General features: G+C 44.2%; 1 protein-coding gene across 2 annotated transcripts in view; it reads left to right on the top strand.

Annotated features, from left to right (window-relative positions):
• Positions 1–19,713, top strand: part of ADAMTS17 (ADAM metallopeptidase with thrombospondin type 1 motif 17) — a 434,783-nt gene that overhangs the window by 360,684 nt on the left and 54,386 nt on the right. For both annotated transcript variants that reach the window (XM_069766309.1, XM_069766308.1), the window contains one exon: positions 1,430–1,565. In XM_069766309.1, coding sequence (XP_069622410.1) covers positions 1,430–1,565 — 136 coding nt within the window. The remainder of the gene's footprint in view (positions 1–1,429; positions 1,566–19,713) is intronic.

Genomic DNA, 19,713 nt, shown 5'->3' with positions numbered 1-19,713 from the left:
TGGGGTGGCTGGGGGCAGATATTTTTTAGCCAGGGGGGGGCCAATAACCATGGTCCCTCTTTAGGCTATTAATTTCTGCCCTCGGTCACTGGCTTTCCCTCTCTGGCGGAGAAAATGGCGCGGTAGCCCACGCCAGTTTTTTTCCATGAATTAACCCTTTAACACCTAGAGCTCCCAAATTTTACATACAAACACTACTAACATTATTAGTGAGGGATATATAAAAATATTACCTTGAAAACTGAAGTGCTGCTAAGGCTGGGGTCACACTTGCGAGTTCAATGTGAGAAACTCGCGCAAGTCTCTCGCATCAAGTCCCGGCACTGCCGCCGGCACTCGGGACCGGAGTTTGTGGCTGCATAGAAATACATGCAGCTGCACGCTCCGGTCCCAAGTGCCGGCGGCTGTGCCGGGACTTGATGCGAGAGACTTGCACGAGTTTCTCACATTGAACTCGCAAGTGTGACCCCGACCTAAAAGAAAGTATCCACTTGTGAATATGATACTTTAAGCTAGGTTCATATTTAAACGGTGCTTTCCAGTAGATGTAAGGCTGTGAATTGCAAAAAAACTGTTCAGGCATCTATATGGCAACGTAAAGATCAAATAAAAATGGGCAAAATGTTCTTCTAACCATGTTTTCTCCAGCTTTCATCCCCCCCCAAAACATTTAACAGACATATTACAGTTTTTCTCCATTTATTCTCAATGGGAGATGTATTGAAGGATATGGAAGCGCATCTCAGTACATCTAAGATGCATACACTTTCCTGTCTGTACCAGGAAAAACTGGTTGAAAATAGAAAATGTTTTTATGTATCTTAATGTGGATGGATGTATTCAATATGTTCAACGTATACGTTGAAGTTCAGACGTAGTTTGACGACTGGCACATGCCTGAATATATTTTAGACTTATACATCCAACGTATCTGTTGTACTTCTGCAGAAGTACAAATGTGAACATAGCCTTAGATTGGTGTACTATTGTATAGCCCATCTTTTTAGTGTCACTGCGTGGTGAAGTTCTGTGACGTTCTAGACTTTAAGCCCCTATTACATGTGCCGATAATTAGAGCCATATTGTGTTGTATACCAGATGCTGGTTTCATATGTTCCAGAGATTAAAGTGCATACAATATAACAGATGTGCAGCAAAATTATCAAAAGAAGACTGTGCTTTCACCGGACGTGTACAATGTGTTCATTAGAACATTTCCTTTACAGTGTAGAATTATCTTGGATAACTTGTCATGCACACAATCACACATTTTATAAGTGGTCCCATAGTGAGCTCTTCCGTAAAACATTTATATACTGGCATTGTAAAGATATGGCAAGTATCACGCGGTCAGGAAATTACAAGTTTGAGCTGTTCTAGATGCTGCTCTGCAATTCATTTTCTGATGTAGACGTCCACTTTATTCCAGGTGAACGGAAGACTCTGGTGTCCTGCACGAAACTGGTTAATAAAACCATGCTGATTGTAAATGAAAGCATGTGCCTTCATGTGCCGCGTCCTTTCCCACAGGTCCGGAAGTGCAACACGCATCCATGCCAGTCAAGGTGGGTCTTGTATAGCCCGCTGATGTCTTTTGATAGCTACAGATAGTGGGAATGTGTCAAGGCATGTTTAACGTTTTTTTTCCTTTGAAATGGCTCCAAAAATTGTTGCATACTATATTTATGAAAAATTTGTGGGTTTTTTTTCCCTACTATTTTTAAAAGGTGGATGTTTTCTGAGTGTGGTTAGTTATGCAAATAAGGAAATATGTCAGAAGGATCAGCCCTGCTAAGCCGTCTATATGGCCATGCAGGTCACAGAAAGTTGAATAAAATGATACCTTGATATCTGCAATCTTATGTTTCATTCCAGAGTAATACAAGTTTTTCTTAATTTGTAAATTAACTGTTCTATGATCTATGCGCTGGAAACTGATCTCCATATTTGTCTTAATATGTAAATGAGTTGTTAAGCTCTGTGAGATTTCCCAGAAAATCTGCTTCCAGAGTTTATAAATGAAATGGTTAGTTACCAGTGTGAGACATATTGATCAGGAGAGCAGACTGTCAACCATTACATGTCTCACACTGGTAACTCACTGTGTCATTTAAAATAAGCTCTGGAGGCAGATTTTTAGGAAGATCTATGTCCCGGCCATAGATCTTTATAATTTATTTACATATTAAGAAAAATGTGGATATCTCGAGAATAAGACATTGGATCACATATACCAAGGTATAATTTTATTTAACTTTCTATGACCTACATCATGTTCTAGACCCGATCACATTACTCGTCCAAGGATTGGAGAATTGATTCTTGTGTGTCACTAATTTTTTTTTCATTTTAGTCACACCATAGCTAGTATCACACCTTCTAATGTCAACTAGTAAATAAATAATTGTGGTTTTAGGTGTTTAAAAAGAAAGTGCTATTTTATTGGTACTTTATTTTTACCTGTCACATTTCACAGTAACATAGGTTTGCAGTGTGTGCTGCAATCAGCCTGTCTTTAAATTGACTGATTTGTAATCCTTTTTACTGGTCCATTTATGGCTTTGAAGTGTTTTCATTAGCAGGTGTTAAAGTCTGCCAAGCAAGCCCTATTATAAAGCTCTTTTCTCTTTCCCAGGCCCCTCTCACCTTTTGCTGTCTCTATTTCTGCCACTTTAACTAGAAATGCATGGCTGTGTGAAAGTGCTGAAATTCTTGGAGACTTGGCAGCTCTATATCAACTTGACATACCGCATTCCCACGCTCACTGACCACATTCACACTTACAGTGCTGTTCCTGGGATCTCTGTCAGCAATGTGGTTTCTTTTTTAAACCCATTGATAACATCTCAGTTTCCAGTGGCATTTCCATCCCCAGGTACTAGACCTGCTGACTGTGCGGATGCAGGTTCCAGACGTTGCCAGGTTCCATGCTCTGGATGTGGCTATATAAATCTCACCACTCCACCCACTCTCTGACTCTGCTACCAACTTCTCACTTTGACATCTGCATAAAATCTGCTACTGTAGGCTGACTATGGAAAAAGACCAATTCTTTATAAATCCTTTTTGGCTACTGCTTGAAGAGATGGTTCTCTCGGTTTAGACCTGCTGGTTCAGAATAGTTTCATATACAGTATATGTAAATCATATATAAGAGCAGACTAGAGGCATTCTCCGGCTTATAATTGTATTTAACACCCATTGTAAAAAGCAACTGCAACCTTTACTGACTAATATGCATTGATTAATTATTGCTAGACTGTAGACTAAAAATTGGAAAAGGAAACAAAATTTAAAAAAAACAACATTTTCCCAACAACAACTTATTTGAAGTCCAAAAACTAAAGATGAGTAATTTGATTAGTGCTGCTCTGGTCCAGTGTCCAGGCAAGTCCCCCATGACATCCAGTGTCTACTTTCTGCTCTCCTCCATTGATTCTGCATGCCTCAAGTGCTTACTAGGTTCTGCAACATCTTGATGTTATACCCTGGTCTGGTGTCATGACAATGTGAGACCTAATTATTGCGAGAGGTACCCAGGATTACGTGTAGATGTCGTCACAGAAGTGAAGACCGTCTGCAACAAGGACTGGACACTGGACCAGGGCAGTGAAAATTTAATTTCTCATATCTACCAGCAGGCACTCTAGATGAAAAATGGTGCACCCCAAAAGTGGAGTCCCACTATAAAAAAAAAAAAAAGTCATATATTTTTTCATTTTTAACCAGTTCTGAATGCAGAGCTTCCACCAGGAATTTCAAGGCCCCATACTGACAAAATTTTCAAGCCCCCTTGAGACTCCACCCCTGCTCCCCTCAAATCTTCCACAGTCACACCGCCCACTCTTGGAAAACCACTTCTGCATCACCTTCTCACCAATCTCATATTAACAGTTCCCATCTAACAGCATATCACATACCTAGCCATCAGTTTTACTTTAACCCTGCCACCACGACAAAGTAAAGTATTTTGGCCGGGCCCTACTCTACGCTAACCTATTAACATTTGTTAAAATACCCATTACTCTTTTTAGATATATTTTCTTTATTTTGCCTTAAGGGAATGTGTCACTTGCATTTTCTAAAATGTCCAATAATACCACATACAAATACCATCACACCATGGCTGGACTACATATTACCACCTCATTGTGCCCGAATAATACCACATACATGAGACAAATACCTTCACACCATAACCAGACCACATATTACCACCACATAGTAACAGAATAATGCCACATACCAGGAAAAAATACCGTCACACCATGACCAGATCGCATATTACCACCACATAGTTACTGAATAATATCACATACAAGGGACAAATACCGTCACACCATGGCCATACGACATATTACCACCACATAGTGACCAAATACTACAAAACTGATCATTAATAATAAAACCACAAGACTAATATTACCATAAGTGCCGTTATACACAGGAGCTCTGAACAAAGTATACAATGTATAGTGTCAGTGTACAGGTAACACACTGACTCACCAGTGACATTATACATAGTATCTCTGTATATATTGTCAGCGTACAGGTAATGTGGTGATCAACAGTGACTTTATACATCGAAGGTCTGTATATAGTGTACAGGTAGTACAGTGACTCACCAGTGACATTATAAACAGAAGCTCTGTATCTAGGTTCAGTGTACAGGTAATGCAGTGATCACTAGTCACATTATACACAGGAGCTCTATATATACTATATAGTGTAAGTGTACAAGTAACACATTGACTCCCCGCTGGCGTCTCTAGTTGAAGTCCTTCATCTTCGATTTCTTCATCCAGAGCAGACCGCCATCACTTCTTGCAACCAGGACTCGTGTCTGCAGAAAATAACATGGTTATCTAGAGCACCGCTTCTAGAGCACATTGTTCAATTTTTCCCCAACTTCTACACCACACCAGATGAAGAAAAAAAAAGCAACATAGTGCTTCCCTGCACAGTAACCGGACCTCCCCCTCCTCACTGAAAACAGTATGTTCAAAAATAAAATACATCACAGCAGTAATAGTATCACTTAATTAGCCCCTACAATGATGATGTCCACCATCCTGGCTGTCTTGTTTCATTCCTGGCCCCTTGTTTCTGATTCCAGACCTCATATGTTCTGCCATCTTGCCCCCATGTGTCTCCACTCTGCATCCATGTGTCTCCACTCTGCCTCAGATGTGTCTCCTCTCTGCCCCCATGAGTCTCTGCTCTGCCCCATGTGTCTCTGCTCTGCCCCATGTGTCTCTGCTCTGCCCCATGTGTCTCTGCTCTGCCCCATGTGTCTCTGCTCTGCCCCATGTGTTTTTGCTCTGCCCCATGTGTCTCTGCTCTGCCCTATATATTCTCCCATCCTGCCCCATGTGTTTCCAACCTGCCCTATGTGTTTCCAGCTTGCCCCGTATGTTCTCCAATCCTGTTGTCGTGTCTCCAGCCTGACCCATATGATCTCCCATTCTGCTCCTTATGTCTGCATTCTGCCCCATGTATCTCCATCCTGCACCATATGTTTCCATCCTGCCCCATATGTTCTCCCATCTTGCCTGAATGTGTCTCCAACCTGCCCAATATGATTTCCCATCCTGTATTATTACGACTTTCAGTACAAAAAAAAGTATCTTTGTACCTGGTAGCGGTGTCCTCTCCCTCATCCATCTGAGGCACGAACACACCGGCGCATGGCAGTGACGTCATACTCTGCCGCTGTCAGCTGCTGGCCTGTGATTGGCTGGTGGCTGTTAATTATTGCTGTGCAGCAAGTAGCTTGCAATAGATCTTAACTGAACAGGTGCTTGAGGACGCATGTTCAGATATTGAACCAGGAGGATCCTGCCCTGGAGCAGAAGCAAAAAGAGGGGGGCCTGATCTCGCCCCCTCTGCTCGCCGGGCCCCATACGCCAGTAAGGGCAGTAATGCCCTAATGACGGCCCTGCCTGAATGTATCAAAGCTCAAATCTGATTGGTTACTATAGGCAAAAATGTAACTTTTTGTCTACATTACTACCTTGTTCCTCGGTTTTTAAGACCATGGCTAAAACATTCTTTTAACGTGTCCACCAGACATTGAGCATCGTAAGACTAAAATGAAACTCTGGTTGGGAGTTGCTTTAGTGATCACATTAAAGGATTGCATAACTAATAATTCCCTAATTTAACTTGAATGAATTTCTTTTGATTTCACTTTAACACTTCAATGTAGCTTAAAATTAAAATTCCCCATCTGCTTCCTTGTAGGACCCATCAGCAGAATACATGCTTCATTTACAGGATACACGGCCTCAGCAAAGTGCTAACAGATGTCGTCATGTCTGACATGCATCATGACAGCCCCTATTAGCACTGTTTTAATAAAATACTGGCTGGCATGATGTTCTTTTTCTGGGAAACTTTAATGTCTGTCGGAAGCCATCAGCCCATTAATGTTACCTTTGATAGACTTCACACAATTCACTAATTCTAAGAGATCTCAGAGGAATCCTGGCCATCACCCACCCTTTAACCCTTATGCAGGGATCTGGACTTGCTCTGGTGTCCACTGGGTTGCATCCATGGAGTGGCTGCTGACTGGAGGAGCAAGCCTAAGGCAAAGATGATCAAACTAATACCGTATTTTTCAGACTATAAGACGCACTGGACCATAAGACGCACCCCAAATTTTGGGCTGAGAATAGCAGAAAAAAAGATTTTTATAAGATGGGGGTCCGTCTTATTGTCCGAATTTAAGGTATCTTACCTGAGGGCTGGCGGTGGTACAGCAGGGTCACAGGAAGCATGGTCCTAAGTCCGGTGTTGGCAGTGCTGATGTTCGGTGTGGGCTGTGGGAAGTGCACCTTAGCAGGGTCCCTTCCTGCTAAGGTGGGCGACGCCGCGGCCTGGTGTCCGTGGAGGGCTGCGGCAGTGGTGTGACGGTGGCAGAGGTGCGGTGATGCTGAGATGCGGTGGGCGGTACGGTGTGCTCCTGAGCAGGGTCCCTTCCTCCGGTAAGGTGATGCCGCGGCCCGGAATCCAAGGTGAGCAGCAGAGCCGCTTTAACCACGGGTTTGTCGGTGGCGGCGGCAATCTTCCTGAGGCAGCGCGTGCGCAGTTTGAGTACTCTGCTTCCTGGGGCTTCAGGAAAATGGCCATGGAAGGCAGCGTGTGCCCCGGTGGAGATCGCGGTGGCCATTTTTCTGAAGCCGAGGTCTCAATCTGCGAAGTCAGCTTCAGGAAAATGGCAGCCACAATCTCAATCTGTGCACGCACGGCTGCCCGCAGCCATTTTCCTGAAGCCCCGAGAAGCAGAGTACTAAATCTGCTCACGCGTGGCCTCCGGAAGATGGCCACCGACAAACCCGTGATTCACCTCGCTCTGCTCTCCGTGGACACCGGGCCGCGGCGTCACCACACCTGAGGAAGGGACCCTGCTCAGGTGCACGCCGTACCGCCCACCGCATCACCGCACCTCTGCCACAACACACCACTACCGCAAACAATCGGTAAGCCTGCGTTCGAACTATAAGAAGCACCACCCATTTTCCTCAAAAAAAATTTTTGGAAAAAAGTGCGTCTTATAGTCCGAAAAATACGGTAGGTACAATAACTGAAAGGATAAACTAGAGACAGAATTGTAAGACAAAACTGTAGCTAAGGTCAAATACCAGGACGACAGGCAAAAATAAAGTCAGATATGCCAGAGTTAAATAAACAAATTTAGTAGCACTCTGTAGCACTATAGCATGCAAACATGAAATATGAAAATTGAATTGCATTACTGCACTAGAAAATATGAAAAATTGAGAATACTTAGTGCATAAATTGGCCAATGCATCTGTACCCGGTAGCCACGTTAAGGTGACACTCATTACTGGGATCTACATAATGTGAATCCTCTCTTAGGGTACCGTCACACAGTGCAATTTTCATCGCTACAACGGTACGATCCGTGACGCTCCAGCATCGTAACAATATCGCTCCAGCGTCGTAGACTGCTGTCACACTTTGCAATCTACGACGCTGGAGCGATAATTTCATGACGTATGTGCGATGTAGAAGCCGTTGGTTACTATGCGCACATCGTATACGATATATGTTACACCATGCGATCATGCCGCCACAGCGGGACACTAGACGACGAAAGAAAGTTTCAAACGATCTGCTATGACGTACGATTCTCAGCGGGGTCCCTGATCGCAGGAGCGTGTCAGACACTGCGATATCGTAACTATATCGCTCGAACGTCACGAATCGTGCCGTCGTAGCGATCAAAATTGCACTGTGTGACGGTACCCTTAGACTAAAGTCTACATCTCTATATGAAGGTAGGATCCTGCTGTAATTAAAAATGCCTGAGGCTGAGGGTCAGAGTGCTCAGTCAGAGAGCTAATGTATACAGATATCAAAAGACTGACCGTCACTTCCAAACAGGAAAACAGAAATTAGGTATGAACAGGTGATTACTAAGAGTAGCAACCTCCATATACAACTAAACAAATGAAGAAGCACTCTGTAGCGCTTTAGCATGCAAACATGAAATATGAAAGTTGAATTGCATTAATGGACTAGAAACTGTGAAAACTTCTGTCAATTTATTGGGCTCAAATTGGGGCTCTAGAATTAGTATTTTTGAGTTGCAACAAGCTAAATCCCTAGGTGGCCTTAATATCCCTAATCTAGGCCTATATAGTATAGCATTTGTTTTCCGCCACTCCCTGGACAGGATCTATGCCTTCTCCTGCCTTACTTATACTCCAGTAGATGAGGCGATGTGTAGACCTTTTAGTCTTCCTGCTATGCTTCATCTAAGGGTACCGTCACACAGTGCCACTTTTGTCGCTACGACGGTATGATCTGTGACGTTCCAGCGATATCCATACGATATCGCTGTGTCTGACACGCAGCAGCGATCAGGGATCCTGCTGAGAATCGTACGTCGTAGCAGATCGTTTGGAACATTCTTTCGTCACTGGATCTCCCGCTGTCATCGCTGGATCGGTATGTGTGACACCGATCCAGCGATGCGTTCGCTTGTAACCAGGGTAAACATCGGGTTACTAAGCGCAGGGCCGCGCTTAGTAACCCGATGTTTATCCTGGTTACCATCGTAAATGTAAAAAAAAAAAAAACAGTACATACTTACATTCCGGTGTCTGTCCCTTGCCGTCTGCTTCCCGCACTGACTGACTGCCGGCGGTAAAGTGAAAGCAGAGCACAGCGCGCTGTGCTGTGCTTTCACTTTACGCCCGGCAGTCAGTCACTGCGGGAAGCAGACGGCAAGGGACAGACACTGGAATGTAAGTATGTAGTGGTTTTTTTTTTTTACGCTGGTAACCAGGGTAAACATCGGGTTACTAAGCGCGGCCCTGCGCTTAGTAACCCGATGTTTACCCTGGTTACCCGGGGACCTCGGCATCGTTGGTCACTGGAGAGCTGTCTGTGTGACAGCTCTCCAGCGACCACACCACGACTTACCAACGATCACGGCCAGGTCGTATCGCTGGTCGTGATCGTTGGTAAATCGTATAGTGTAACGGTACCCTTAGTCAAGCTGAGGTCCCAGTGGAGTTTAGGGATAACCCCCTACTGTGGTCAGTAATCTTGTGATGGCTTCATGCTAGGCAAATTAGTGGACTAGAGCCCCATATCTCATTGTTTCTTCCCTTCCGAGGCAATCTCTCCTTTCTACAGGGCAGGCCACCTCCAATCTATCAAGTGCTTGAGAATAAAGGTTGTCGATTGGTTAGGAGCATGATAACAATCAGTTTCCTCTTACTTTGGAAGACACTGTCTTTAAATACCCAATCCTGATGGGAGATAATTTTACTATTACCTAAATTAGACACTATGTAGGCTCAGTACTGCGGGATATAACGGATGACGTTAGAATTCACCCCTTAAATTTAATCTCCATTATTTCCCTCCAATAACTCTTCAAGTTTACTGTTAATTTTCCCTAGTTGTAAATGTCACATTAGCTTCTCCTGTGTAAATGTGTTACTGCTTATAAAAACAGCAATATAAATGGTACATACCTAGTACATATTACATTCTGTAATACGGTGTCCATAACTGTCATGGCCCATATTTTACCTCCATTTGCCTGTGATCTAATATGGTGTATGCACCTTTCATGTAATTACAGTACAGCAAGCACAATCACCTTGTTTGTAAAATATCAGGACCATAGGAATTACAAGGATAAATAGCTGACAGGTGCTTATAATCGAATATCTGAATTGTTCATCAGCAAGTGTGATCACCTCTATAAAAGCAGAGGTTTTGGTAGTGTGCTGTTCTGGATCATTCAGGCATGTATTAATACAATGCCAAGGAAGCAAGACACCAAGAAAGATCTTATAGAACCAATTGTTACTGTCCATGAATCCGACTCTGAGCTGGAAGGATACGTAGGATCGGCTGCCACGGTGCTGGGGTCTGTCCTGGAATTCCACCTGGCGTCCACCTGAGCTTCAAGTTTATCCACAACATCAGGGGTTCTAGTAAAGAACCAAGTGTTTGCTTGGTTACGCCCTTTAAGGCTCTCCCCGGACCATGGCAGAGTGGTTCCACAATCAACTGCATAACAGTTTGCTGAGGTCATGCAACCCGGCTGCAGACTCTCCTACCCCTCCAATCACAGACCTGTACCATGAGATGTCCCATCAGAGAGATCAGCAAGACAAGATCCTATCTTGCATACGGACTGTTAACACCTGTCTGGATGCTCTGACATCAGCCACCACATCTGCTCCTGTTCAAGCTGCGGCAGCCTCAACTGTTACCATTCAGTCTGCAAGTGATGCTTCAAGTCCTAGACCCCACCAGTGTGCAGCACCACGTTTTGACTGGGAATCAAAGCAATGCCGAGGTTTTATCAACCAGTGCTTTTTGCCCTTTGAACTTCTGGACCACCAGTTCTCCTCTGATCGGGCGAAGATGGCCTTTCTAATGTCCCATCTTGGAAGAAAGGCTCTGGCATGGCTCAACCGCTTGTCGGAAAAAGGAGTTGTGATGTTTTCAGACCTGTAGACCTTCCTGGAGGCATTCCGCAAGGTATTTAGCGAACTAGGCCAAGTTACCTCTGCTACCTCATCCATTCTCAGACAACACCAGGCTAATCTGTCTGTAGGCCAATATGAAGTCTATTTCTGCACCCTGGCTCTGGAGTTCAGCTGAAACAAGGCACTGGTAGCTGCCTTCTATCTGGAAGAATCGAGGTTAAGCTTGCAGGCCGAGAGATTCCTACTACACTGGACAATCTAGTTTCCCCGGCCATCCAATCGACCTCCGGTTTCAGGAGTGTTCCCGAGAAACGGTGTGTGAAAAAAAAAACACTTTGTCTGGCCCTCAGCCTCATGCCCACAGCATCTCTTGAACCTATGCAAGTCAACAACGTGGAGTTGGATGAGCAACATCAGGAGCTCAGTCAAGCCAAGGGATAGTGCTTCTATTATAGAGAAAGTCCATAAAAAAACAAGAAAAAAGCTGAATGGCACTAAGAAACAGGTGAGTACTCACTGTTTGAGCAGTCTTAGCTGAGTCCAGTAGGATGAGCTGAGTCGACAACCCCACCAAACGGTAATCAACTGGAATAAGGCATGCTTGCTTGAAAAAACATGAGTCGAAACCCAAACAGGAAAAAAATAGCAGCACTGCACAAGTCTTCCTGTAAAAAAAACCTTTGTCCTTTATTTTAACAACGTGCTGTGGACATGGTTACAGTCCACAGCACGTTGTTAAAATAAAGGACAAAGGTTTCTTTTACTGGAAGACTTGTGGTGTGCTGCTATTTTTTTTCCTGTTTACTATTATAGAGAAACCCGTCATCTCATTCGCTCTTTTCCCAAGAAGCCGGGAAAATCTCAGGCCTAGGACCTTTGTCTTATCCCCAGATCTGCTCTCTCATAGATGAAACATTCGCCAAGTACTGCAGCTACTTAGAGAGAATCGCCTGTATGCTAAATTTGAAAAATGCGTTTTTGAACAATCCCCTTTGCCATTTTTAACTTTGATCATCTTTGACACAAGCCTGAAAATGGATCCAGAGAAAGTGTCTTTCATCCTCGAGTGCCCGGGCCCTGCCGGCTTCAAAGCTATCTATTACTACCAACAGTTCATTTAGCATTTTTCGTCCTGGGTCACTCTTATCTACGCTATGATCTGTAAGGGTGCTGATTCGAAGGTATGGACTCCAGAGGCTGAGAACACTTTTCTCTACCTGAAACAGGCCTTTTCCTCCACTCCATTATTACATTGATCCTAAGCAAACAAGCAATTCTTTCTGAAGGGAGACGCTTTTGAGTAGTTCTCACCCATGGCCTATATGCAGTCCTCACAAAAACTAAACCGGCTCTGGTTATTTTTTGCTCATTTCGATTTTGTTCTGCATTTCCGTTCAGCTAACAAAAACATCAAAGGCCTTTCCCACTCCTTCCTGCCCATTGACCAAGAGGAGGAATCTCAACTCATCATTGAGCTGTCCAAAATAGTAACTGTCGCTCTGGTGAACTTGTCCCAAGGTCCACCAGGTAAGACCTTGGTGTCAAAATCTGACAAGAGGCAAGTTCTGCGATCGGGTCACTCCTTCAATATGGCTGGCCATGCTGGGCAAGCAAAGACTTTGCAGCTTATGTCACATCACTACTGGTGGTTTACCATGCTTAAGGAAATCGTGGAGTTTGTTTCCACCTGTCCCTCCCGTGCCTGCAACAAAATTCCTAGGCAACTCCTGTCCAGGCGACTCCTACCTCTTCCTGTACACTCGGTACCTTGGCAACATATTGCCATGGACTTTATTACAGACCTTCCTGTATCCTCGGTCTGTTCCGTTATCTGGGTAGTGGTGGACCGCTTCTCGAAGATGTCACATTTCATCTTAATCAATTACAGGTCTCCCATCTGCTCCGGAGCTTGCCGAGAAATTCATCCAGCACATCTTCCATTTTCACGGATTCCCTCGCCAAATCGTGTCTGACCAATGTGTTTAGTTCATTCAGATTCTGGCGAGCATTGTGCATGCTTCTGAAGGTTGTGCTGGACATCTCATCTGTATTTCATCCTCAATCCAATGGTCAGGTAGAGAGAATTTACCAGATTCTGACCAACTTCCTGAAGCACTTCACAAACGCACATCATGACTATAGGGTCAAAATTTACCATAGGCAGAGTTCTTCTATAACAGCCACGTAAGTGAGTCTTCTCCAAGCTCTCCATGCCTTATTGTCTTCGGGCAACAGCCAGGAATCCCTCTTCTGGTGACAGCCTCTTCTGGCTTACCCGCAGCCATTGACCTCACAAAGGATTTCTCTAATGTATGGGAGGACAATAAAGCCACTCTAGAGACATCTTCTGAGCATATGAAGAAGCATGCGGACAAGAGACACTTGGATCCACCTTCTTATTGTCCAGGGGATAATGTGTGGCTATCTTCTAAGAACATCCGTCTTAAGATCCCACCCTACAAGTTAGATCCTTGCTTCTTCGATCCCTTTTGAAGTCATCAAGCAAATTAATGCTGTATCCTATACACACGTGGTCAAAATTGTTGGCACCCCTCATTTAATGACGGAAAAACCAACAATGGAAATAACACGGCACTCTGGAATAATACTGCTGGTGGTGCTCAAATCGGGTATCCAACCCATACAATAAAGCAAAAAAATTTCTTGGCACTCACTATTTAAAAAAAAAATGTATTCCTTCTATATTGTACATCCAGACCAAATAAATTACCGTAAATTGAATGTTTTTGGTTCGTCAAAGAACGTTCATCAGAATATTCTTATTGGAGAAAACTGTATGTCATATGTAATTATGGGAATAAAGGTGGCTGTATATGCTCTAGTGACGGTGATGCCAGCTGGACCTGGTGGGGCTATTCACATAATAGGAGAGGAACAGCGCTATTTGAATATGCAAAGGACTTGCGACAGGAATAGTGCTGCTAAGGGATGAACAGCACTCCAGAACTTGGCAGGAAACTTGGAAGGGGAATAGTGCTTATTGCCCAGGTCCGTCATATGGCGATACCACCGGTGAGCGAGGGGGCTCTGGAAGAAGGCCGCTGAAAAACCAACAATGGTCACAGAAATAATTTGAATCTGACAAAAGTAATAATAAACAAAAAATCTATGAAAATGAAAGTCAGACATTGCTTTTCAACCATGCTTCCTCAGAATTTAAAAAATAATAAAACTCATGAAATAGGCCTGGACAGAAATGATGGTACCCTTAACTTAATATTTTGTTGCACAACCTTTTGAAACAATCATTGCAATCAAACGATTCCTGTAACTGTCAATGAGACTTCTGCCCCTCTCCACGGTATTTTGGCGCACTCCTCAAGAGCAAACTGCTCCAGTTGTCTCATGTTTGAAGGTTGCCTTTTCCAGACGGCATGTTTCAGCTCTTTCTAAAGATGCTCAATATGATTTAGGTCAGGGCTCATAGAAGGCCACTTCAGATTAGTCCAATGTTTTCCTCTTAGCCATTCTTGGGTGTTTTTAGGTGTGTGTTGGGTCATTATCCTGTTGCAAGACCCATGACATGCGACTGAGACCAAGCTTTCTGACACCGGGCAGCACATTTTTCTCTAGAATACATTGATAGTCTTGATATTTCATTGTAAGGTGCACAGATTCTAGACACCCTGTGCCAGATGCAGCAAAGCAGACCCAGAACATAACAGAGCCTCCTCCATGTTTCACAGTAGGGACAGTGTTCTATGCTTCATTTTCCATCTGTAAACATAGAGCTGATGTGCTTTGCAAACAAGTTCCATTTTTGGCTCATGTGTCCATAGGACATTCTCCCAGAAATTCCTGTCTGGCTTTTTTATGATTTTTTTTTCCTCCAACAATGGTGTCCACCTTGGTTGTCTCCCATGAAGTCCACTTTGGCTCATACAATGACAGATGGTGCTATATGACACTGATGCCCCTTGAGCTTGAAGTTCACCTTTAATCTGTTTAGAAGTTTTTCTGGTCTCTTTTGTTACCATTCGTATTATCCGGCTCTTTAATATGTCATCAATTTTCCTCCTGCGGCCACATCCAGGGAGGTTGGCTACAGTCCCACGGATCTTAAATTTCTGAACAATATGTGCAACTGTAGTCACAGGAACATCAAGCTGCTTGGAGATGGTCTTACAACTTTTACCTTTTAACATGCTTGTCTATAATTTTCTTTCAAATCTCCTGAGACAACTCTTTCTTTCACTTCTGGTCCATGTTGAGTGTGATACACACCATGTCACCAAACGGCACAGTGAGTATCTGTAGCTCTATATACAGGCCCACTCACTGATTCCAAGATTGTAGACACCTGTGATGCTAATTAGTGGACACACCTTCATTTAACATGTCCCTTTTGCCACATTATTTTCAGGGGTGCCATCATTTCTGTCCAGGCCTATTTCACAAGATTTATTTATTTGTTTTAATTCTGTGGAAGCATGGTTGAAAAGCGAAGTCTGACTTTCATTTATTCATTTTCATAGATCTTTTGTTTTATATTACTTTTGTCAGATTCAAGTTATTTCTGTGACCATTGTGGGGTTTTCTGTCATTAAATGAGGGATACCAACAATTTTGACCACGTATGTAAGTTGAAGCTGCCAACCTCCTTACGAATACCTAATTCCTTCCATGTGTCCCTCCTAAAGCCGGTCACCTTGAGTCCCTTCTTTATCCTCTTAAGCCCCAAGGGTGGTTTGCACGTTAATGGCCGGGCCAATTTTTACAATTCTGACCACTGTCCCTTTATGAGGTTATAACTCTGGAACGCTTCAACGGATCCTGATGATTCTGACATTGTTTTCTCGTGACATATTGTTCTTCAAGGAAAATAGATATAAATTAGGACACCGCGCTAACCAGATGTAGAAGATTCAAATGGTTAAATATAGCCAGGAAGTAAATAAATAAAGCCAGCTAATAGATGGTCACTAACAGTGGTGGCGGCCAGTATAAAAATAGCTCCAGCCACCAATGGCAATAATATTAAATGTCAGGGTGGAATATCAGAATACCAAACAGCCACTACTCGCAGTCACCAGCAACACTAAATACCGTTACCACAGTAGGTAAATATAGAAGAAGAAAAATCCAGTAGATCGGTACAAATGTATGACCCATATGTAATAAGGTAACCGCACACTTACTGGTTATAGCATGACTGCGGTGAAGGTGCTGGCCCTGTTCTGGAGTGTATTGGAGCGGGGTCACCAGCGGTCTGTGTCTCCGGAGCTGAGGGGTCCAGACGGCGGTGTGAGGCGGCAGAGACACTCACTGGTATAGGGAGCATCCTCCCTTGTTAGTGCTCAGCTGCCACGCGCCTGGAACGCCGTTTGGCCAGCACACGTGGGCTGCAAGAATGCCGCTAGAGAGAGCGGTGAAAATAGGGGGCGTGGTCTAGGTGACGTCACCGAAAAGGAAAGAGCAGGGGATGGGTGCCAAACAGGACCAAAATGCATATATCCGTCTTTTTGATCGTGTGTTATTCCACTCTTTTTTTTTTTACCGCGTTCACTGAAGGGGTCTCCTAGCGGGACAGTTTTATAGGTGGTATAGTTTCGGTCGCGGCGATACTAAATATGTGTACTTTTATTTTATTCTTTTTTGTTTAGATAAAGAAATGTATTTATGGGAACAATAATTTTTTTTTCTTTATTTAGGATTTTTTTTTTTTTTTTTTTTACACGTGAATATTTTTTTTTATACTTTATAACATTGCCCCGAGGGGGGCATCATGTTATAGGGTCAGATCGCTGATCTGACACTTTGCAGAGCACTGTGTCAGATCAGCGATCTGACATGCAGGGCTGTAAGCTTACCAGCGCTTGCTCTGAGCAGGCGCTGGTAAGCCACCTCCCTGCAGGACCCGGATATAGCCCTGCGGCCATTTTGGATCCGGGGCCTGCAGGGAGGAGAAGCTCGGTACAAGGTGAGTACATCGCCTTGTACCGAGGGTCTCAGGGAAACACACAGGGAGCCCCCTCCCTGCGCGATGCTTCCTTGTACTGCCTGAACGCTGCGATGATGTTTGATCGCAGTGTTTCGGGGGTTAATGTGCCAAGAGCGGTCCGTGACCGCTCCTGGCACATAGTGCCGGATGTCAGCTGCGATAGTCAGCTGACACCCGGCCGCGATCGGCCGCGCTCCCCCCGTGATCGCATATGACTTACTATCCCGTCGGTGGTCATACGGGGACCCACCCCACCTCGACGGGATAGTACGTCATATGGGATTAAGGGGTTAAAGATTTTTGTGTCACGCCTCTCCCATCCGTTCTGAAGATGTCTTTGAAGTACAGGATATCCTAGCCTAATTGTTTGGAAGGTATTTGGCTCCTAGGAGAGGTCTTCAGAGCCTAAAGAAAATATTTGTGCCCCACTTCTTATGCTGAAATCCCTCACAGGCTTGAGGGTGCTGTTAGGACGGCGCCGGTGCCACTGCATGTGTTCACTCACCACTAGAGATGAGAGAATTTCTTCAGGGCCCTGCTTATTCGGCAAGCTATAGCACTTACTGAATAAGCTGCAGAGGGAACCTGGCTTCCTGTACTGTCCAGCTGATCAGCTGTTCGGCTCCGCAGCTGCATGTGTCGTGGCTGTGTGGCAGTCACGACACATACACGGAAAGCCCAACAAACAGATTTTCTATGCATGTGTCGTGACTGTCACACAGCCGTGATATAGTGGGATATGAGCACTGGGACCTGAAAACTGGCAAGCGTGTTTTAGAAACAGATTAACAACGTTGCACAGTCACTTCCCATCAGATGGAGGTGCCTTAAATAATAAGTGACTCCCAGCCATTGCCTGGTGACACTTTAGGATGGCGCGCACGCTGTCCCTTTAACAGGGCAGGACCGCGCATGTACCCTAAGCACGGTGCCCAGGGATCTGCGAGCCGTGCACAGACCCGGGCTGCAGCAGCTGGAGAAGGAGGAGGGAGGGCTGGGCCACGGTGGTGAGTTGGCTTCCCTGCCGGTGTCAAGGGCAGCATGCAGGGACGCGGCACTACAACATGCGTAACACATGTCACCAATTTTCTAAATAAATATATTTCTAAAGGTGTTATTGACATGAAATTCTCACCAGATGTCTAACAACCAGTCCAATCCAAACAGACAAATAAATCAAGCCATAGATGTCTATAAATTAACTTATGTGTAATAATGAGAAATGACACAGGGAACAAGTATTAAACACATGAAAGAGAGGTGCAAAAAGCCATGGAAAGTCATGACACCAGCTGAAATCTATCAGTAATTAGAAAGCAATCCTGCCACTTACTGATAAATAATATCATCTGGTTTAACTGGGAAAAGGAAATGAATACGCTTACTGACATTTATTTAATACTTTGTGCAAAAGCCCTTGTTGGTGATGACAGCTTCAAGATGCCTCTTCTATGGAGAAACTAGTCGCATGCACTGCTCGGTTGTTATTTTGGACCATTCTTCTACACAAACACTCTTCAAATCGGAAGATTTCCTGTGATCCTATGAACTCTGAGCTTTAGTTCTTTCATTAAATTATCTATTGGATTAAGCTCACGTGATTGGCTCGGCCATTCTAGCAGTTTTTTTTTTCTCTGAAACCAATTGAGAGTTGATGGTTTTGAGGATGATTGTCTTGCTGAAATGTCTACCCTTGTTTCGTTTTCATCATCCTGGTAGATGGCACCAGATTTTTATCAAGAATGTCTTGTTAGATTTCTGCATTCATCCTTCCTGCAAGAATATGAAGTTTGACAGTGCTGTATGCTGAAAAACAGCCCCAGACCATGATGTTCCCAACTCTAAACTTTACTGTTGGTATGGTGTTTTTGGGCTGACATGCAGTGCCATTTGGCCTCTAAACATGTTGTGTATTATGGCATCCAAAGAGTTCATTTTTCTTCTCATCTGACCAAATTGTATTCTCTAAGTATTTCACAAGCTTGTCAAAATGTTGTTGAGCAATGTCATGATCCATTCCAGGGTTTAATCCTGTCTGCCTTTTTTCCGGGTAGATCATGTCAAGGGTTAACTTTGCTCTGCCTCTTTCTAGGTTCAGGTTTCTGTTTAGCTTCGATGTATCCTGCTAGCGGTGTCAGCTATAGTTCTGCCTTCGGCATGTGAACCTGACTCTGGTAGCCCTTGATTTGTCCTGCTGTGATACCTGTCTTGCCCGTGTCTGACTACCTCTGTCTGCCGTTTTCCGAGCGTCTCCCTGTTTGCGGTTTGAGTCTCTGGTTTCTGACTTGGCTTGTATTCGGACTTGCTTCTGCCTTCTGACTTTCTTATGCGCTCCTGACCGTTGCTGAACCTCCTGGCTTGTTCCTAACCACGTGTACTTCTGATCCATTTAGTACTTCTGCCTCTGTTTTGTGACTCGACTTGTCTGACCTCTCTCTCGCTACTTTGTGGCGCCTGTGCTGCTGCTCTGTGGTGCTTCTCTGTGTACGCAGTCTCACGTCCCTCTCAAGCTCCCTCTGGTGGAGGTTGCGCTATACTGCACCGCAGCAGCATGACAAGCAAGCTTTAAACATGCTTGAGCATACTTTTTATTCAGCAATGAACTCTTGCATGGTGAATGTGAATACAGGCCATGGAGGTTGAGTCTATTACTTAATGTTTTCTTTGAAGCAATTGTACCTACCAGGTGTTCTGTTATGATCCGGTGACCTTGGAGCAGCATGAGAACTTTCACTGGAGAAGGTGGTCACTATACTGACCGCAATC

The sequence above is a fragment of the Ranitomeya imitator genome, chromosome 4, assembly GCF_032444005.1.
Source record: "Ranitomeya imitator isolate aRanImi1 chromosome 4, aRanImi1.pri, whole genome shotgun sequence".
Taxonomy (NCBI): Eukaryota; Metazoa; Chordata; class Amphibia; order Anura; family Dendrobatidae; genus Ranitomeya; species Ranitomeya imitator.
Note: the sequence above shows the minus strand (reverse complement) of the source record. Positions and strands in the feature narration are given on the sequence as shown.